Here is a 23,148-nt window from a genome sequence, read left to right on the forward strand (position 1 = left end):
TATCCTTATCGGTACGACAACAACAACAAACAAAAATCACGCTCTACAAGTAGCCTTGTGTCGACCGAAGATGAGATGGCTCATGGAGTGTTCGAGAGAAAATATCTCCAGAAGATGTATGGTTCTTGATGCCGATGACATGTAGCGAGAGAGATATAATGATGAGCTGCAAAACGCTGGCTAGATCATGTTATGCGGATGGATGAAGGCGCTCCGGCCAAGAAAGTATTTACTTCATCGACAACGCAGTTTGGAAAAGAGGTAGGGGAGACCTCCACTGAGTTGGGAGAGGCAGAAGAAGACTTGATCTTCCCTTGCGCCCCCAAATGGAGTCAGCTATTGCGAAAAAGTGAAAACTAGCGAGACTTGCTGCGAAATGGCCAAATCGCTAACGTGGCTAAAAGCCAATAACAATGATTATCATCTTACACCCTACATCACGGATATGTTTGCGTATAATGGTGTGGATTTTAATAAAATACTGTGCTTATTTTCTTTATAGAAAAACTCGACTGCTATTGATAAAGCCACACTACCAGCACAATGCGGGCGTTTTAATATTACGATGTCGTATCGGATATTTGGTGGAAACGAAGCGGGTATTGATGAGTATAGCTGGACAGCTTTGCTTGTATATACTAACAGTAAGTTTTTGTTAAAGCAAACTTTATATATAAAAAAACTAAAAAAAATCCCTCTTCCAGACGACGATGAACTAGCATTTACGTGCGGTGGTTCGCTTATCAACAATTATTACGTACTCACTGCAGCTCATTGCGTACACGATGATGAGCTCACAGAAGGTTGGTTTCTCACAGCAGTGCGTTTAGGTGAATGGGATCATAGCACATCCGAAGATTGTACAAATACCATAAATGGGCAACGCGTTTGTGCTGATAATCATAGAGACTACGATGTCAATAAAATTATAATACATTCTCAATACAATCTTAGGACAAAGGCAAATGACATAGCTTTACTAGGTTTGGCCAAAAAAGTTGAATATACACAATTTATAAGTCCCATATGCCTGCCATTGGCGTTGGAGCAACAAATGAATGCGTACGACGGTAGCTTTGCGGATATTGCTGGTTGGGGTGTAACTGAGAAGCAGCAAAGTAGTCAAATTAAATTGAAAGCAAAAGTAAAAATATTGGGCATAGCTGAATGTCAAAGTCGTAATTTACGCAAAAGGTTAGTAATAGAAATTGATAAACAAATATGCGCAACGGGTGATGATGGCACAGATTCGTGTAATGGTGATTCAGGTGGTCCACTCATGCTGCTCGATACACGTAATAATCAAACTTCATATTATTTGATTGGTTTGGTTTCGTTTGGCACTGGTGATTGTGGACAGCGTGGCACTCGTGGTATTTACACACGTGTTAGCGCTTATATTGATTGGATCAAATACGAAATGGAGAAATAATTTGTTGGTGGTAAATGTTTGATTATTTTTTTTTTTGTTGTTTTAGTGTACCAAATGAGAGTTTTTATAAGTTCTGGGTAAGAAATTTTCGATTTATTTAAATTTCTAACACGCTCATATTAGCTTAATTTGTATGTTTGTAGCTCTTTGTATACTAAATAATAATATTACACATAAGCACCGGTTCCCGTGTTTTACAATGCTACGGTTATGTTTGCGTGTAATTGGTTGGTTTTTATATATACTAGAAGACACGGTAGACGTTGTCCTGCCCTAAATTTGGCCTATCTGCATAAAGTTTAATAAGCTTTTTCCATCTGAATCTGCCCTCCCCCCTCCACTTTTTCCAAATCCTTTTATTCACTCCTCCCTCCGTCTTTTTCGCTTCATCTATCTCCATCTTCGTCTCATTCTATCTCTTTCTCACTCTCCTTCTCTCTTTTATCTTCCCTCAATTTCTGCTCATTCTTCTGCATCCCTTATTGCCTGTCCCAGAGAGTGGTATGTATTTTATTCCAGTCCCAGTCCCAGTCCCACTCCGAGTCTCAGTCCCAGTCCTAGTCCTAATCCCAGTCCCAGTCCGTCTCTGGATAATATATTACTCTGTACTAAAGCACCAAGCAATTACACGGAATTATATCAGTATCACCTGAAAATATGAGTGCCACTGCGTATACGTAACATTTTATTATTACGTATAAACAAATAAAAAAATTTGCAATAAAATAATATTGCGACCATAAACTGAGATATAACCTATCCTATCTCACAAGATAGATCAAACTACACACGGGGTGCAAAACAAATTCAAAATCGGGTCAGTAGTTTAGGAGTCCATCGCGGCCAAAAATGTTGTGACACTTGTTTTTTATATATTAAGATAAAAGTTTTGCACATAAAAAAATTTCAATAAACTAAAAGAAAAATGTAAATATTTAATAGTTGTTGTTGTAGCGATAAATACCGTCTCAATACTTTTGGAGAGTGTTACTAATATTGATGGCCCTTTGCCGTATATAGATCCGGTACGCTCTGGTAAGAAACACTATTAAGGTACTAGCCCAACCATCTCGGAACATACTTGGTATGACTCCATTGAACCTTCCAGACCAGGCTTTATGCTAATCTTTACAAGGTGGGTGAAATAAGGTCAACGGTCAAAAAGTCAACTGACCACTTTAAATGAGGTTAAGATTAGTTGCATTTTTGACCACTGCAAATGGTCATTAGGTCCTTTGACCAAATGACCCTATGACCTTTCTCAGTTTAACTTCTTGGCGTTTGACCTAGCGGCCATTTCGGGAAAAAGACCATAAGCATACGCAGCAACTTAAGATTAGCAGAAAAGCCAAATACTTCCGTATCGGTGAGATGTTTAGTTGAATATGTTCTTCTTATTTCAAAGGGATTCTCGCCGTACCAGCTTTAGGGCAATCAGCACCACAGATGAAAATTCGGAACGCAAAATCGCAAGAAAGGGGCCAAAATATAAAAAAAAGTGCGTCGATCCGAAAATGTGAAAAAAATCAACTTTTCATTCGACTATACAAAAAACATAGCAAACACAATAAAACGTAAATGTAATTTAAAAATTGTTGACACTTTAATACGTGAAGGTGCGAAACAAAATAATTGACCTTATGACCAATTCATACGGGCAGGATGGTCATAATGCCAATGTATTTGATATTCTAACCATTTGCAATTGCACGTTGACACCATTTCTTGTGATCACAAATTCAAGAGATTTTGTGGCCATTTGAAATGGTCATAAATTCGATAGACGTTTTGATCGTTGCCCCTATGTCACCCTTCCCTTTACGATCGATTAGAGCCTCCTTAAAATGATGAAATCGCAACTACTTAAGGCGTATCACTGTTTTGTATGCTTGCGTCGCCGAAGGTGAAAGAACAACTCCAGAGCCCACACAACAACCCTCTTCCTCATAGAGCTTAGTATTGAATGAACCCTCACAAGTTTATCTCCATTAGAACTTGCTAAAACTATAGTTTTGTTTTAAATAGCGGTGTCATGTCCCACATACGTGGCACCTTTAAATCAATCTTATACGTTGGCAGAGTCAAAACAATCAGTAAGCAATTGGTGCCGACATTCGCTACCGAGTGGTAAGTCTCTATCTTCTCTTCTATTTTAAATGATCGGAAATTTGAACAAATCGAACTACAGAAATGTAGAACTACAGGAATGAAGAAATCGAAGTACAGCTTGATCTTGAACAGCTCGGAGAGGTCTTTCCCTATTTTGATGTTCCTTTATCTATCTTCTATTTTCTTTGCTATCGTGACGTGCTTTGGAATGCGCGTGGATTCTCTTATAGTGCAACTTAAGTAGGATTTGGCAAATCGTAGGCTTTCTAGATCGAAAGACACACTCTCATTCTTTGTTCCTCATGATAGGTTGGTGAAACCTTCACGTCATCCTGCCGTCCTATTTAGCTATGATGATAATACCGTAAGCAAGCGTAGCATACTAACATCGTTGAGCACAAAGAACAATTTGGAGAGATTTTCGACAGTTAAAATAAAATGAAAAAATTAAATACATTTTTTTCCCAGACCCTCCCAACATAAGTCCGTCTTGCAACTGGTTTTCGATCCCGTCGAATTATCAATGTAGTAGACGTCATCCGAACTGATAGTTTTCTGCCTTACCCAATGATATCAGACTTTTCACCTTTCACACGGCTTTTCACTTAACAAGTCCCAGTCTCAGAGAACGAAGCTTTCTTGCGTCAATCGTCGTATTGGAGGTTCTATTATTAAGTAAAGTTTTTTGATACAGTCTAATATATATATGGTTAGCATATAAATCTTTTATGTCTCTTCCCATTAACCATTTTCTAGTTTCACTTTGCTCCAAAACATTTGCTTTAGAAATTCTCTTTTGATTTCAACATTGTATTGCAAATTTGTTTTGCACTCTTCTTCATACATATTTATACACTACTGCTATTTGTAGCATACTTGTACAATATTTTTGTTAGTGACATCGCTGATTTATGCCTTATTTTTGTACAACAATTGCCTTACATTGGTAGCTTCTATTGTTGGCGTATTTGCGTAATATTTCGCTTTCGATTAGGTTTTTTTTTCTGGCGAGGTTTGTTTTACGCGTTTAGTTGTTATGCCTTGTGCTATTATTGCTATTGTTACTTTTGCGCTTTTTGTTGTCATCTATGTGTTTGCTAGTGTTGCCATAGCTCTAGATTAATTTTCAAATCTCAAAACTAAGATTCCTTAAATATAAATATTGATAGAGAAAGCTTCTTTCTAATGTTTATCCCTTTTGATGTACCTGTTTTACTTTCTTGGACGTTGGGGCAGCGTACTACCTTCAAGTAGCCGAACAAAACCAGGCTAATACTGTTCATGTGTCCACATCCCGTAGAACCGGCGTTAGGTGTAGCGCCACGCGGGGAAAAAGCAATTTAATCGCCACTGCTTCGCATGTGCATTTCTCTGCGCTCCCATTCTGCTTGCGTCAGTCGCTTCATAATTGGAAATGCCATTTTGCTCACAGCAGTCCAACAACCTATGTGTCTGCACTAAATTCCTTCCTTTTTATAAACTCTGTGTCTCCCAGAGTCTTTCGTCGAGAAAGCAAGGACAATGAAATATTGCGTACTCTACGTTTTCCAACTTTGTGGGGCAGTGTGGACAGAAGGAATCCTCCTTTATACTACGCTTTTGTAAAAGCTCTTACGCCATGACCACTAGTGTCTACGTGGAATGCTATGCTTCCACTCATACCATTCCCCTAAATTTCGAACTAACGTGAAGATCCAGCACCCTTTCCTCGATTCTTCGCACCTAACTATTGCTCGTGACTTTGCGCTTCTCTTGGCATTTTCAGATGGTCGCTCGATTTCAATGGCACACAGATGGTACAGATGTTCTCTTAACAGTAGATCAACTGCGATTTTCTGAGATAAAACAAGGATAACGTCGTCGGACACCCTTCGATAAGCACTTACTATCCGTATAGATGACACTTTGAGCTCACCAAAATGTGTCTTATTGCTAGTCATCTCAAGCCCCACATTCATCGGCACTTCTTTTCTTTATGCGCATTATTTTATAATGCTTGGAGTAGATCCAGTTTCTTGGCCACTGCTACTACGACAATACTTTTTGCGCAGTCGACAATTTGCGTACCTCCGGGATGGTAGATTTGTAGCACAACTACCCATTCCATAGCGCTGGCCCTAAAATAGATCCCTGAGAGATACCGCCGGTGATGTTTGGCTCCATTGGTCCCTCATCCGTATCAAAGAGGAATACTCTGTCGGTAAAATAGCTGCCGATTATTCTGTCATTATCTGCATACAGTTCGCAGAGTTAAAAGCATTTTTAATAACCAAAGTAATCAGCGCACATAGCTTCCTTTTAGTTTGACCTCCGGTTATGGCTTTACGGGCTATATTGACAACTTTTTGGATTGTATCTATCGTGGAGCTTGATTTTCGAAACCCAAACTGACTATTTGACAAGCTATCTGGGCTTTACAGGGTCTGCTTTAGATTCTTACTAAAAATACACTTCCTATCAAATTCTACATACAAAGTGGCCTCTATGCGGATGGCTTGTTAGGCATCTTATCAAGTTTCAGTAAAAGGCCCAGACTTTGACATTTCCATGAGCGGGGAAAGATACATTTCTGGTTACAGGCGTTGGGAAGATTCGTAAATAGGGATGTTCTAGATCTTATTGCTACTTTAAGGTATATTTAACACTCCAATGGGACCTGTAGACTTATTTTGGAAACCCTGTGTAGCATCTAGTGCCGCCTGCTCTGTTACTCGAAGCATTTCTTTACCTCCAAGGCCCTCGCTTTGATAGGTACAGTAATCTTGTGTCTGAAAAAGAATTTCGATGGTTCTTCTCGTCTTGGAGGAATTATCGATAAGCTGTCGCACTGCACAGCTAAATAAAAGTTGTTTCGCCCAACGTTGGGCGCTTCTTTTAAAAATTTCTAGACAAATTTTTCTGGCAACGCTGATTCCATCCCCATATAACGCAATGTTATCGCTGTTAGTTGGCGATTCTTGCAATTGTTAGCATTGTTAAGGTATTTGTTTTTGTAGTCACGTTTGCTACTAAAATTTTTTTTATTTTTTGTTTTTTAGAAACTTTTGTTATGATTGTGCTGGCTGTTGAAAGCTTTTATTATGCCTTTATTGCTTTTACCATCACTGTCAACACTTCTTTCTTTTTCAGCATTGCTCCCGCTTTGTTGTTGCCATTTTTATGTAACAAAAGCAACTATGCAACTGGCTAGTCAAAGAGTTTTAGCTTTGTGTGTGCGGGTTTGAGTAGGGACCGAAGGAAGGGGCAGTAAAAGGTTTCTGTTACAGTGTTGCATTTCTAATAAAAAATGAATTTCATAGTTCGTTGCACTATTTTCGTAACGCATCAAATATATGTATGTATGTGTATGTGCACGCATAGTAACGTAAGCTAGACACACACAAGGGTATTCAAATATATTGCACACACAAACATACATTAATTTGTTCGAGTATTTCATCTCAATGTAATATTGCACTTCACTGCATTTTATATTCGTTGGTTTACTTAAATCCTAACTTATTTTTATACAAACACACACAAAGTTATGGTGAAATAAGTATGTACAGTAGCCGTTTTTTAACCCTTGCATCTGTATATATTTGTATCTATCAGAGAACCGCATGACTACCTCTGTTTTCATGGCACAAACCTGTGGCTAAATGGAAGTACATCCTATCTTGGTTGCCATTTCGAAAACCCAGCAGACCTTGTTTGAGATCCATATCTCAGATATCTCAGCTAAATTAAGTACATTTATCCCACCTACCACTTTTCTTGATAGCCGCCATGCTCAGTATCTCACCGAATTTTAATGTGTCCATTGTGTGCATAACTCTTTCGAAAAGAGGGGATTCATGTAATCACCCTGACTCAGATGTGTGGTTCACGAATGGATCAAAATTTGAATACAGATAAACGTGAGCTGGCAGCTATGGGCCGAACTTCAAGAAATCGTCACCAATGGGATGCTACCCCACTATTTCTTAGGCAGAAATCCATGCGATAGAAGTTTGCGGTACACAATGTCTACGAATAGAGTTATCTCGAGGAGTATTCCTTATTATGTCAGACAACCAGGCAGCATTGCCTGCCTTGCAATCTTACACAATTACACCTTAGTAAGTGGATGAATTTATAGGAGTTCTATATGATATTGCAGTCAAAAACAAGGTTTGTGAAGATAGGTTCTCGGGTATCAGGGATTTGAAGGTAAATGACTTCCAAGCAAGGTGCTATAGAAGCATTCTATGGACTAGAGCCCTTCTGTGGACTTACAAAGGCAAAAAAAAAACCATAAGCAACTAAGGAACAAAGCCGTTCAGACAACATTGGATTGAATGCAAAGGGCAAAGACAGGTCAAACTGTTTATACTTCCTGCATCGAGAGTTTCAGCCAAAAAAGTTTGAAATGTAAAACAGCTCCAGAGTAGTTGCGGTGCTCACGGGGTATTGGACAATTGGGGTACATGCGGCACGGATGGGACTGGAGCACAATACTTCCTGTCGAAGCTACAAGCGTCCGGAGGCGGAGGTAACGGTTGAGCATCTGTTGTGCGAATACCCAGCACACTGTCGAAGTACAATAAAGTTTCTTGGAAAGCCCTTTTTCGAAAGCCTCCCAGAAATCAAGAATGTTAGGCCGGGAGAGCTTCTCAAAGTTATAAACTCCACGGGAGGGATATAGGGGGACGGGTTTTCCCCTTAGGCGCGTGCAAATATTTATTAGTCTTCTTACAACAACCTTTCATTGGTTAACTCACGAGTTTGTGGTATCAAAACGGCGCATGAGCGCTTATTGGAGTCAATTGGGACTCGCCACCCCAACCCGCCAACCAAAACAACTCTCATCATGCTAGACTTTCCACTGAGGGTTCTGTGCAGCCAACTGTTGCTGAGGGATTCAAGGTTGGATGGGGAGAGGGAAGGGTTGTGCTCTGCCAGACACTTTATTAATTTCACCCTTTACGAACGGGTTTATAGGCGGATTCAACCGCTGGTATGACTGCGGTACAAATTTCATATTTGCAGTCAGACGGCAGTCAACGTCCTAAACTAACCTTGGTGGAGTGCCGTCAGGGATTGTCTGATCAACAGGGTGTCAAAGCATAAAAATATCGGCGACTTTGATGCCGAATAAGTTGATTTCAAATGCTCCTGTGGACTGCAAGAAAATTAATTTTTTTAGCTGGGCTTGCGGTATAGCAAAATTCTGTTCGGTTGCACATAGTGAGCATCGACAATTGGATAAGGGCGCACCTGGAGTTTTCCTGGACTTGAAAGATCTAAATTATTGAAATGGAAACCCTACCCAAACCAACAGAAAGCAAAAGGAAGCTGCTAATTGACATCATCCTACCAATTTCACTGCACTGCTCCAAACTGTGAGCAAACACAAATCAGCAGAAGAATCGCAGTGAACTTCTAAAATCTGCATAGCGAACGGCAGCTCTGAGTGTAGCTCACGCTTCGCACTGTATCAGGACCAGTTGTACAAGTGATTACCGGAACAGTGCCTATGGGAAGCAAAAAATCAGACGAGTCATGAGCTCATGAAAGTCTTTAGCAAAGACTTCAAGCAAGAAACTTTTAGTCTGTATCAAGAACGAGCCATAAAAGACAAATTCTTGATTAAAGAGTCAGCCAAATCGTAGTCTGTAGATCAGCGACTTCGTTTACTGCGTTTACTGGATGCAGGAATGACAGAAGGCTCTTAAAAATTTATAAATATGGCACACCACTCTGAAGTTATGCCAAAGCGGTTCGGTAATGGGCGACGGGTCTAAAATGGGGTTTGCAACAAGGGGTGGTTTTCAGTCCACGGACACACGGTTGCCGGCACACTACGGATTGCACACACATGACGAAAAAAAATATGGTGCTTTAAGCATATTCCATTCCAACCTGCAAAAAATGCTCAGTCCAAAACCTTTAATACCTGTCAGGTATACTCCATTAATTTGTAGTACATCGAATATTGTTTTTCAAAGATTTAAAGCTCGAATTGTTTAAAATTGTGGAAGCTGGATCCTTGAACAGAACAATATGCCATAAGATACACGAACGTATCGAGTGCTCACTCGTTTCATCCTGCAGTATGCACTTTCTACATCTGCTGTTACCGACGAGGCCGAACTTATAGGCATGTGACGCAAGAAGGCAATGTCCAATTAGTATGGCCGTTATCAGTCTTAGGTCTTCTCTCTTTAGATATATGATCAATTTTGTCAGCCTAATATCACAGGAAATGCACATGATCTGAGATATTTTGCAGCCCAGCACTTTGATTTAATTCTCTAGGCCTTGATTTATCATATTTAACTCTTGTAACGCTTCAAAACTAACATCAATTATAATAATACAGTATTATTTACGTTCTCGCCATACATAGCGATTCGACCGGTGTTCACATTTTCAGCAAACAAGGCGGTCCCACACTTCATATAGAAATGACAGCTAGATACAACATTTTTTATAAGAATTGCTTTTTTTATGCCCGTGGCATTTCGCAGCTTGCAGAAGCTCAATGCTCTTGCAGTTGCGACGCACATTGCATATCTCTGATATTTACATACACTCTTACAGCTCGGCCACAATGAATCCGTTACATTACATTTTTGCTGTTTTTTGTTTTTTTTTTTTGTAACAAAATGCTTTTAGTTTAATAGAACTCGTCTGAGATATTCTGCGGCAGGACATTGAACCATTAAAAGGCTTTGAAACAATGGCGAAATCAATGAACCGGAAGATGGATATTAGTACAAGTTTTGGAGTTTTTAATATAAAAGTACATTAAATTGATTGAGATGCAAACACGGACGTATTCTTTGACTCGCTTGAGGCTGAGGTACATTTTTTTAATATTTTAATACGGATTTCATTATTTCGGCATTCATTCGGATTAAATTTCGATTTCCGTTAACTAGATGATTAAAGTCCTCTGGAAATTTTATCGAACAGTTCAGGTTTTCGATCCCTACTGCATTAGGAAACCCACACAGTTCCTAACAGGGACAGTGTAATATACAGCTGCAAATACGCGTGTTTGGAGCAGAGGTGCCAGCGAAAGCTTCGGAAAAGCATTCGGCGTCCACCTACAAGTCATGTGAGCGCAGCGACGGAGATTCAGAAAAGGAAACGATCAATCAGTTTTGACTTGTACTCCAAGCCATAGTACAGGTCTACAAGTAGGAGATGTAGCAGAATGCACATACACAGCCACGCTCACCTGATAAAATGCTTGTTATCGTTCGTTTTTTTTGTGGAAGCTATTTGGCACTGTTGTACTGCTTAGGTCCAAGAAAAGTGTAGTAGCAGCTAACGAAAACTGCGTAAAATTTTTAATGTCAAATTACAAAGAAATATCTTTATTTACTTTCAAACGAGCACTTAATTACATCTCTCTTTAAAATCCATATGTTTTGGACAATTTTAATTAGCAAATTGTGATACTTTATTACCGGGACGATTGCTAAAACATGACCCAAACCGTTGGGGGAAGTATTAATATACGCGTTTTTGCCTCGCTTCCAATAATTCGAATACTTTTTCGCCTTTGGACTATTGATAGCAGGACAAAACGCGTCTTTTCATTTCTCTTTCTACATTTTTGGATGGGTTATTGCAGTCGCCCTCGGTTTCAAACTATTTTTCGCGTAGAACTTTTGAACGGGCAGAAAAACTTAGCACCCGTGTTTGTATTCTTAATACTGGAATAACTACGCCCCCTCAGATCCCCAATTCAAGACTTTTTTATAATTTTCTGTAGGACCCATATAGGTGCACTAGATTTTCATACTAAATTCGGTCAAAAAAATTCACCATCACAGCAACCCATATCTGATATTCCGCTCCCTTTTTTGTTTCCCTGCGTAACTTTCACGACAGCAACCCCGGTAATTTTGACACTTCGTTCAGTGTCAAACGCTTGTTCCACGCAGGTTCCACTGAGTTCCACAATAGTTTGACACTGACCGAAGTGTCAAACGGCAGTATGTTAGAAAGAGAAAGGAATTGTTTCCCTCTCATACATATCATACTTGTAAACCTGTACTATGCTCCAAGCCGTAAACATCTCATGCATGAATTCTGTGCCCAAACATTCTCCATGTAAACAGATAATGAGCGCTTCACTCATCCTCCACCGGTCGAACGCATTCTTGTGATGAGCTGCACCATTAGCTTTGGAAGGTTATTTTTTTTATTCCCATTTGTTCTTTCCTTAATTTGGAAAGTTACAGAACCGGAATATGTCGGAGCTTTTTTTAAGATTAGCTACACGATAACTAGCCGATTTAGAGATGGTGGTAGCGATGTAAATATTCCTAGAATATCAGGTCCTACTAGCTCTAAGAATAATGACCATAGATGGCGTAGCATTGGAATAATGAACCAAAGTAAAGTCCTTGGGCTCGCGAAAAGTAAATGTTATTTCATCTTGAAATATGGCAGAGCTAAGAGGGAATACCCCAATCTCTCAACTCCCAAAGAATGTGCAGATAGCCTTTCAAAAAAGTTAAAACATGAGCATGAGAGACAAGATTACACGGTATGTAGCCAATACCTTTACAAGATCGTATGGAACAAGAGTGGCTCGAAAACGCCATAGGTTATTGGAGCTGGTGTTGTAGGAACCTGAAGCAAAATATCAGTGCCTTTTTTGAGAATAACCGAGCATCTGAAATAAAAACAACACTAGTCATGGAGTGGCGGCTACCGTGGTGTGATGGTAGCGTGCTCCGCCTACCACACCGTATGCCCTGGGTTCGCACCCCGGGCAAAGCAACATCAAAATTTTAGAAATAAGGTTTTTAAATTAGAAGAAAATTTTCTAAGCGGGGTCGCCCCTCGGCAGTGTTTGGCAAGCGCTCCGGGTGTATTTCTGCCATGAAAAGCTCTCAGTGAAAACTCATCTGCCTTGCAGATGCCATTCGGAGTCGACATAAAAACATGTAGGTCCCGTCCGGTCAATTTGTAGGGAAAATTAAGAGGAGCACGACGCAAATTGGAAGAGAAGCTCGGCCTTAGATCTCTTCGGAGGTTATCGGGCCTTACATTTATTTTTTTTTTTTTTAGTCATGAAGTGTGTGGAAATTGCAGTCTCAACAGCCACATGCATAAATTGGGCATACAATTGAGTTATATCTTCTGGTTCTGTAATCGATCAGCGGAGACGGTACAACATATCCTCCTGCAATGCGACGCAATCTCAAGATGTAGAACTATGTTTCTGGGTTCGCAATTGCTAGAGCATTCCCACATTCGAATCCTCTAGCACTGGGAAATACTAGGGAAGCCGGCTTGAATGAAGTGCTGTTAAGGAGATAAGGGCACTATAGACCAATTGTCGTAGTGCAATACTCAACAATTATATAGCTGTCTAAATACTCGCTATTAATTCGTATATACGTACATCAGATACGCTCATGAATTAGAGCCATCACGTACCCCCGACTTTGATGGAAATGATTTGATATGAACGAGTTGAACCCTCCATGTCATTTACCTTTGGCTTAGGTTGGCGTTAATGCGGCTATCCTTCATTTGATGCAACCACAAGTGTCCACATCTCCCGATTTTGCAGCAAACATAGGCTTTCTACTTAATTCGCTGCACATTGGAACTCCCTCTACAAGAGATCAAAAGCAACCAACGGCTCTTCTCAAAGACAAAGCTACCAACAGTGATCTTCCTGTGCCCGAAAATCAACTTTTAGCTCAAACTTCAATCATAAACTGACTTGAGATAGAATATCAATTTACGGAAATCAAAGCTTTTCTACTTCCTAAATTATCCTCAGCTATACTTAAGTACATAATCATTGCCCCTTTTGTTAATATATGCACAAAACCTAACCTTACAAATTAATATATTCACTAGAGTATATTGTTATTTGATTGTCGCGTAAATATCTTGTAAGTAAATTGTTGCCAAATATGCAGCAAATTGACATGATCCATAACCAATGAAACGCCTACTTAAATTTAACCTTGCAAGAGTTTTGGAATAAACGCCTCTACCAACGCCTCTTCAATATAAAAAACAACACAGCTGAAGCTTGCGAAAATTTCATGACATCTTCATTCAAAATATACTACAAGAAAGCTTTAACGCTTCAGTCACACACACTTACACATATACACATACAAAAGCGGCTGGCAAGGATTTATGTCATGTTGTTTGAGTGTGTTTGAGTGATGACGGGAATTATCGTTCTATCTATATGAAAGTATGTATGAATGTAACTATGTAGTATACTCGAGTGAGTATGTAAACACTAAGAAAATATTAGCTATTACTTTGTTGTTGTTTGTAGAAATCTTTGCTATTCTCATCAACTGTGTTGTCATTGCTTAGAGACTCAACAAAAGTAAGCAGAGATGATATTTTTATATGTATGAATTTGGGTATTCACTTAAATATGAATCCACTTTCATATCGAGCTTTATTATTATTGAAATGCTCGAAGCTTTTGTTGTTGTTGTAAGCATCTTTTATGGTGTTTGAATTATTACCGAAATTTGGTATTTTATTAGCTATCAAAATGATATAAATTGAAGAGAATTTGTGTGTTACCTCCTCTCATTCTAATATCTACCGTTTTAAGTACATACTTAATCTCATGGTTAGTTCTATAGCTACTGTAGACAATTGACATCCTAAAAGTATGCTACTGAAATGGGCATATGTAAGACGTTTCACATTTAAACAGTGGGTAATCGAAAAAGTTGTGTCGAATTTAGGTTTGAGACTCAGAGTTGAGTTTAGTAAAGAGATTTCGCAGTACCTACAAAGTCGCAGTTAAAAATGTGGGATACAAAAGATTGCCAGCGAAATTAATAGTTTCTCCAACCTTTGGCAGTGACCTGTCTGTGGCGAATCCTGTTTATTCAGTAAGCGATGCTCTTGGGACGGTAACTGCTTCATGAAGGAAGAAGGGGAATGGATGCCCTAGTTTAGGTTTGATTAGATTGAAATGGCCAGTTAAAAGAACATCACAGAGATTGAATGTGTCCATTGTGTTACCAGAATTAGTTTGACGATCAAACCCCCAATTAGGTACCATAACTTACGTTATAAATAACTTTGACAAATATTAGACGTTTTCAACGACCTAGCTTGATTGATTCCTCGAGATGTGGCAGCTATGCCGCCTCTAGTAGCTAGAGCTTTGACCTTGCGAACGTAGGACACGAAAACAGAACGTGTTCAATAGTTTCTCCCTGTAGCTCGCACTTGCTGCATATGGTGTCACTGACGAAGCCTTACTTATAAACATGTGACACAAAAGGCAGTATACAGTTAGTATGCCCATCATTAGCCTTAAGAAGACTCTTTAGAGAGGGGAACAACTTTGTGAGTCTAAGATCGTAGGATTCGTACATTATCTTAAAAATTTTGCCGCCCCGCGCTTTTTTCCACGCCTTTCCTGCTTGATGGATCATATGCAACTCCTGTCTCCTTTTGATTTTTCCCAAACGGATTGGCACGTCTACCTTCGATTCATAGAATACTGCAACCTTCATTGCCAACGAATCGGCCTTTTCGTTACCTTATGTTCCTTTATTTTGGGGAACCCAGTATAGATGTATGATCCCGTCTGATCAAAGTCTCTCCAATGCCTTTTTGCACTGTAGTACACTTCTTGATGCAGGACTGCTTGCCATTATTCTCTACAAATCTATATATTTACGCGACTACCTATTTCTGGATCAACACAGTAAACAGCAGCCGTAGTATGTTTCGCATTCTTGCCCAAACTCTTCGGCTCTATTGTGGCCCCGAGATGCCTTTCAAAGCTCAGGCACGGGACCATGTAGCCCCTTCGTTATATATTAGAGGTCATACGGCCGACATTGAAGATACCCCGAGGCCTTAGGACTTCTTGCAGCTGCTCACGCTATATTTTTGGCCATTAGGTCTGCAGGCGGGATGTGAAAAATATCATGAAATACTCCCGTTATGCCAATCATTGATAATTTGAATGTCCCTTAAAGTTTTTTGGTAAACGTACTCTTTTATGTAAACTACGGGTTTGAAAATTTGCCGTAAATACCCAATGAGAAATTTTGGTCGTACGGCCCGATGTGCATCCTAGCATCTTCTTGCATGCATACAGCGCCACGGAGCTTTTCTTCGCTCCTTTTCCACATGGAGTACCCATTACAATTTACTGTCTAGTTTAATCTTAATATATAAAAAACACGTGCCACAACATTTTTGGCCGCGATTGACTCCTAAACTACTGAACCGATTTTGAATTTGTTTTGCACCCCGTGTGTAGTTTGATCTGACTTGACAGATAGGATAGGTTATATCTCAGTTTATAGTCGCAATATTATTTTCTTGCAAATTTTTTATTTGTTTATACGTAATAATAAAATCTTACGTATACGCAGTGGCACTCATATATTCAGGTGTTGCAGATATACTTCCGTGTAATTGCTTGGTGTTTAAGTAAACAACCTGCTTATCAATAAAAAATATTATAGCGAATGATATCAAGTATACTACATCACCAGGCCCGCCGTATTAATTCGGGAGGGTCTTTAGTTGTGTAGAGGGTAAGAATGAGAAGAAATTGAGAGAAGAGAAAAGAGAGAAAGACGGAGAGAAAGACGGAGGGAGGAGTGAATAAAAGGATTAGGAAAAAGTGAAGAGGGGGGGGGGGAGGGCAGAGTCAGACGGAAAAAGCTTATTAAAATGTATGCAGATAGGCCAAATTTAGGGCAGGACAACGTCTGCCGGGTCTTCTAGTTCTTATATATTTTTTTCTACATTAGTTGTAGGTATACCCCTCTAAGATTAGGCTTAGTCCTTAGACCTTATATTTTCTAGTAAATAGTACTACATCGGTTTTTTCGCGTTGACGATTTGCCCGACTCCAGATACCCAAGCATGCACATTCCGAAGCGCCCTGATCCATAAGAGAGCTGATTGTTAGTAAACATCTGCCGCTTATTATAACTGAAACGTCATCTGCATACTCCGTGAGCATTATTAGTTGATGACTATTGTCAACAGTGTTGGTGATATACTGTTGTGCTGAAGAGAGAGAGAACATCTATTAACCTCTCTATAGTTTTGAGCATAAAATATGTCAAGCTAATTGGCATATAGTCTTTTGGGTGCAGATGAACAGATCTTCCCGCTTTCAGTACTCGAGACGTTCTCCAAGATTGCCAGACATGGTTCAGTTTTATGATGACTGGGAAGATATAAGGTGGATGACCTAGAATTTACAAGGTGGTCATACCAAATGGTTCTCGCGATGTTTGATACTCCAGAACACTGGCTGTTGTAACGAAAAGGACACTCCCCGAAGGCCTTGGGGAGTGTTATCGATGTTGATGGTCCTTTGCCGGATGCAGATCCAGTACGTTCCGCTAACAACCACCATAAAGGTACTAGCCCGACCATCTCGGGAACGATTTGGTATGACCACATGCAACCTTCTATGCCATGTCGCCCTCCAACCCCTTAGATCCATCAGGAGTTCGGGGTCGCCAGAGCCTCGGCTGTTAATGAAACAGGATTCACCACGGGTAGGTGAGGTTGAAAATTGGGTTGGAGGAGCAGATGATGGCAACTCCTTGAGAGGTTTGCGCTACGCAACCCCTTGAATAAATTTGGTATTTTAGTCACCTCTTACGACAGGCATACCTACCGCGGGTATATTCTAAGCCCCCAAACCCGCTGGAACACAATTGCTGCCCCAAAATTTGTCTTAGTATTTTCACATACTTTTCAGCTCACCCAATATCTAATGTCATTTTATTGATCGCATGATAGTAGCAGTGAAATTTGTTGATGGCGGCATTTTGTTAACCTAATAAAAGCATTGATGGCTTGCGGCTTTTGGTACTCAACTGAAATATCATCTCATTCCCTTAGTAGTTATATCCTATACTTATGCCTTCACCAGACCTTCGATATTTTTTTAACGTCTGTTCATGTAGATTTGTGACCTCCTTCAACTTATATTCGCAATTTGACGCCTCTAGGCTTGTCAATGTCTTGCTAAAATGTTCCCTGACAAATTCCATTTAAGTTCCTGTAATTTGATTTCCGCTTTTGAATTAATGTGAAATTTCAATTTTATGTGAATAAATGAATATGGAAATAAGTGAATGATTGCGTGTATGGCACACACTACTGACTTTATTCAGATCCTTCTCTTTGTAGCCCAAAACGCCTCTCAGCCCGTTTGTCAATTGATACCACAATCATTAGTATCCGCAATTGTCGTTGTTTATTTTGCGTAATTTATGCAATGTTAAGAGTGTGTGTGTGAGTATGTAATATGTGTGGGGAGTTGTTTTTGCATTATGCTGGAATCGTCTTCATTATTTAAATATATTATTGTGTAAATAAATATTTCAAATTCTGTAAGTTTTTGTCAATTGGGTACAAATCTTGATTAAGTGTAAATAAATGCTGTAATTTTATATTCAAAAATATTTATTCAGCTCTGATTGTTTTCCATGGCTGCAAAATGGGTAGTCAAAGGAACACTACGACATTTACATATTCAATTGACTGTGTTGTTTGACTACATTGAATGGTTGAATAGCAATATTTGAAATGTTAAATCATTTGTCAACGCAGGAGTACTTCACATGCGAGGCTACTGATGAAACTTTCTTTCCTCATGACAGCTATGTTAAACGTATAAAGCACTCAGATTCTAAGGCTTATCCTTTCTTAGGCTTATCCTTTCTAAATATTTCTAAGCAAAGGTTCCGCTTCTTGGCGACCACCGTGGTGTGATGGTAGCGTGCTCCGTAGCTACCACCACGGTTCACACCCCGGACAAAGCAACATCAAAAATTTTAGAAATAAAGTTTTTCAATTAGAAGAAAATTTTTCTAAGCGGGGTCGCCCCTCGGCAGTGTTTGGCAAGCGCTCCGGGTGTATTTCTGCCATGAAAAGCTCTCAGTTAAAACTCATCACTCTCAGATGCCGTTCGGAGTCGGCATAAAACATGTAGGTCCCGTCCGGCCAATTTGTAGGGAAAATCAAGAGGAGCACAGCGCAAATTGGAAGAGAAGCTCGGCCTTAGATCTCTTCGGAGGTTATCGCGCCTTGCATTTATTTTTATTTTTTTATAAAGGTTCCGCTGTCCACCTTCTTCTCGTCCTCTTGAGTGTAAAGGCTGACATCACTGCCCTGCAAAAAAAAAACAAAGGAATTTACACAATCGAACCTTGTGGAATCTACTTCAGTCATTGTGCGAAGAACTTTGCCTATCTATAATTATTATCATGTAAGAGCAGAATTATTGACGTGTTCTTACACACACGCTGGCAGACGCGTTTTTCGATGAACTTAGGCGACGTCAGTGGGAACGGTTGACTCCTATATTAACTACTTCTATAATGAACAGGACCGGAATTACGACCTCTACAATGCCAAGGCATCACAATTGTGACTGAGGACATTAAACTCCAAGGAGGGTACGATGGATCAATGCTGTCCTCCGATAAAATAACTCGAAACCAAATTGATCATTGGCAGGCTTTGCTTCAGTTTCATACACCGACTTGTTCACTCTATTAGCCCTCCGTCGCTCTACAGCGAATAATACAGGAGTTTCCAAAAACTTCATTCAGCATCTGCTTTGCGCTCGACGTTGTATGGTGCCCAAATCTCCTTGGAAATTCTACAGAGGTGCAAACTCTTCCAGCTATTATAAGCCTCGCCGAGCCACGAAAGCGATTCGCCGGGTTGTGTTTATTTCCTTAGGCTATGCGACATCAAGAGCTGATTCACGTCGTACTAACTAATCCTCCTTCTCGTCGTCCTGTAAACTATTATGCTATGGCATCCAAATCTGGGAGAGGCTATGTTGACATCCTAGATGTTAGGTCAACTTCCTATACTGACAAGAATGACATGATGTTATCGTCGCTACTTCTGTATTGATCCTATATCACCTACGCAGGCCATCACTTTAATCAAGAGTGGAGACTACGTAGTCCGTCCGCACGGATGAAACCCCTCTGCACCTAGTTTAGCGCTTATCATTCTGGACAACAGAGCCGGCCCTATATAGTTTATAGGGACATAAATGGCGTATTTAATTGGTTCCAGCCTATCACTGTTGAAGGTTCTCACTATGTCCATAGATGAGTCCAACTTGTAGGCCACTTCATACAGCGCAGTTTTTGTGGAGCGGAGATGGGCAAGCTGTTGGTAGCCCAGATATATTCATGAACTATTTGTTGATCTTTGGAGGGTGGACTATCCCGGCGAATAAGGCTTAACGAATACCGGCCTCAAAGGTACGTTCACCAAAATATGAGAAAATATTGATCGATATTATTTGCTTTGCTGTACTAGTTTCCAGAGAATGGTTAAAAAGATGCATTAGATAATTAACTTTCTCATTGCCACAGTAAATTTTTTGTGTCCGACATAGTTTATGAAGCATGGTGAATAAAATCGCTGATGTTGAGAAACCCCGTTTCCTTTATCGGGTACATCAATCGAAATGGCTCAGTCAGCGAAGTAGGTTTACTGTAACCGCACCGGCTGGCCGGGTTAAGGGCATGAAAGATCCTGCTCGTTCGGCATTGACCCAGGCGAGCAGTGATTATGTAGCACAAGCCTTTTAAGGCAGGTTGAGTCTGCATAAGATGGTTTCCCGCAAGGTAGCCAGCCACCTAAGATGAGTCTCCTTTGTATTTTTAATTGTTTGCCTTCAGGTGACTACCGTACCCTGAGAAAAGCAGTAACGATAAAGGCAAACCATCGATCTGCATGAACTGTCCGTTAAAACCGCCGCTCCCATCATTCCGGCTCGGCTACTGATTCGCGCCTTCGCCTTACCTGCGGTGAATTTTGCACGATAGTTAACTGTTGTCGGCCGCTTTACCAAACTGCTGTTTGTCGCCAAATTCTTTTTGTTGCAAGATTCCTCCTCCGATCATTGAACAACCGCTTTCATACCGCCGATCAGCTCCTGCTCAACCACTGCCGGTACTAAGGCTAACGACCACACGCTTTTGATACCACCGCCTAGATGTTGCCATCCTGACACATTCTGCTGCTAACAACTACCTTTCAACCGTCTCAGTTGTTTGGTTAATCCCGCGTAAGTCTGGCGAAACTTTTTACGATCATGGAATGGCCCGCTGTAAAAGTAAGCGTTCAACTACTCATGTAGTCAGTTTCATCTGTAATCTTGTCAGTTGGTCCACGACAGTTATGTTGCAGTCTTTTGTAATATAGTACGCTGGCTGTTTCAACAACAACAACTAAGTAGCGATCTTTTAAATAATTAAAAAGTTTAATATACCAAATCCCTTTAGATACACTCTGTCTCTAAATAGTCATAATTAGCATGTTGTTCAGCATGAAATTGAATTAAAAACGATAAAAAGTACATAAAACAGCGACAATTATCCAAGGTAATCGCGCATGCGCTTTTATGTTCGAAGTGTAAATGCAAAAAAAAGTCCGAATTCAGCGCATTGAAGGCGGAGGGTGCGAGATTGGAGTAATTATGGATATTGTAGTTTCTCAATGTTTTTTTTTTTAGTTTTTTTTTCTTTTTTTGATATTTGCAGACTATGCTAAATAGAAAAAAAGCTAATTGCATGCTATAACACTAGAAGTTTGTTGTCGGCTTCATGTTGTTAATCGAGTTCATTGTATTCATCACGCTAAAACCAGACGGATTAACTACATATTTGCTCATTGTTTATACCTTTCATGAAAATGAAATGGTATATTAATTTCGTCACGAAACCGAAAATTGTAAGTCCTTAAAGGAAAATAGATAGACCCACCATTAAGTATACCGAAATAATCAGGTTGAAGAGCTGAGTTGATTTAGCCATGTCCGTCTGTCCGTCTGTCTGTTTGTATGCAAACTAGTCCCTCAATTTTTGAGATATCTTGATAAAATTTGGTGAGCGGGTGTATTTGGGTGTCCGATTAGACATTTGTCGGAACCGACCGGATCGGACCACTATAGCATATATCCTCCATACAACCGATTTTTCAGAAAAAGAGGATTTTTGTAATATCTTACCCAATTTAACAGATTGAAGCTTCAAACTTCGCCATATACTTTCGTATATTGCACGTATTGTTGCCTGAAAAAATTGATGAGATCGGTCTTATATATAGTATATATCCCATACAACCGATTGTTCAGATAAGGAACTTTTCGTAATTACTGCCCTATTTTAAGAGCTAGAGGCTTCAAATTTCAACGAATGCTTACGTATATAGCATATATTGTTGTCTGAAAAAATCATAAAGATCGGTGGTATATATAGTTTATATATGGTGGTATATATAGTATATATATATAGTATATATATATATATTTTTTTTTTTGCAAATTTTAGCCCCATTTTAACAGCTAGAAGCTTCAAATTTCACAGAATACTTACGTATATAGCATATATTGTTGTGTGAAAAAATCATAGAGATCGGTTGTATATATAGTATATATCTCATACAACCGATTGTTCAGATAAGAAACTTTTCGCAATTTCTACCCCATTTTAACAGCTATAAGCTTCAAATTTCACCGATTGCTTACGTATATAGCATATATTGTTGTCTGAAAAAATCATAGAGATCGGTTGTATATATAGTATATATCTCATACAACCGATTGATCAGATAAGAAACTTTTCGCAATTTCTACCCCATTTTAACAGCTATAAGCTTCACATTTCACCGATTGCTTACGTATATAGCATATATTGTTGTCTGAAAAAATCATAGATATCGGTTGTATATATAGTATATATCTCATACAACCGATTGTTCAGATAAGAAACTTTTCGCAATTTCTACCCCATTTTAACAGCTATAAGCTTCAAATTTCACCGATTGCTTACGTATATAGTATGTATTGTTGTGTCAAAATATCATAGAGATCGGTGATATATATAATATATATATGATGTTATATATAGTATATATATATAGTATATATATTTTTTTTTGCGATTTCGGCCTCATTTTAACAGCTATAAGCTTCAAATTTCACCAAATGCTTACGTGTATAGCATATATTGTTGTCTGCGAAAATCACAGATACCGGTGGTATATATAGTGTATTTCTCATACAACCGATTGTTCAGATAAGAAACTTTGCGCAATTTCTTCCCCATTTTAACAGCTAGAAGCTTCAAATTTCACCAAATGCTTACGTGTATAGCATATATTGTTGTCTGAAAAAATTATTGAGATCGGTGGTATATATAGTATATATCCATACAACCGATTGTTCAGATAAGAAACTGTGCGCAATTTCTGCCCCTTTTTATTATTATAAGCTTTTATTTACTTTCACTTTTGTTGTCTGTAATGGAATCTTGCAAGTTAAATTTGATACACTTCCCGGTGTCCGATTGAGCTGAAATTTTGCACACATAAATAACTCCGATGACAATGCAATATTACTTTGTTAGAATTCGATAAATTAATCGATAACACAGTTATCGGTAAAGATTTGTATATACTTTGGCATTACAGCCTAAGTCCCATACAAACACGCCGGTACCTATCCGTGGATTGTGATATTTGGACGTGGTGAATCACGTGTCACGCGTGGTGAATCTCATCGCTTGCGAAAAGCGGAGACACAACCCTCTGTTGTATTT

At 39.3% G+C, this 23,148-nt stretch overlaps 1 protein-coding gene across 4 annotated transcripts in view; it reads left to right on the top strand.

The window, feature by feature from the left end:
• The window catches only part of LOC137252206 (serine protease easter-like), a 339,821-nt gene that overhangs the window by 10,345 nt on the left and 306,328 nt on the right, over positions 1-23,148 (top strand). For 3 of the 4 annotated variants that reach the window (XM_067787601.1, XM_067787600.1, XM_067787602.1), the window contains exons 8-9: positions 503-644; positions 705-1,194. In XM_067787601.1, coding sequence (XP_067643702.1) covers positions 503-644; positions 705-1,194 — 632 coding nt within the window. Of the gene's footprint in view, positions 1-502; positions 645-704; positions 1,510-23,148 lie in introns of all 4 variants that reach the window. The other variant, XR_010953467.1, reaches the window with a different exon arrangement.

This window comes from Eurosta solidaginis, chromosome 5 (genome assembly GCF_040869045.1).
Source record: "Eurosta solidaginis isolate ZX-2024a chromosome 5, ASM4086904v1, whole genome shotgun sequence".
NCBI classification, from domain to species: Eukaryota; Metazoa; Arthropoda; class Insecta; order Diptera; family Tephritidae; genus Eurosta; species Eurosta solidaginis.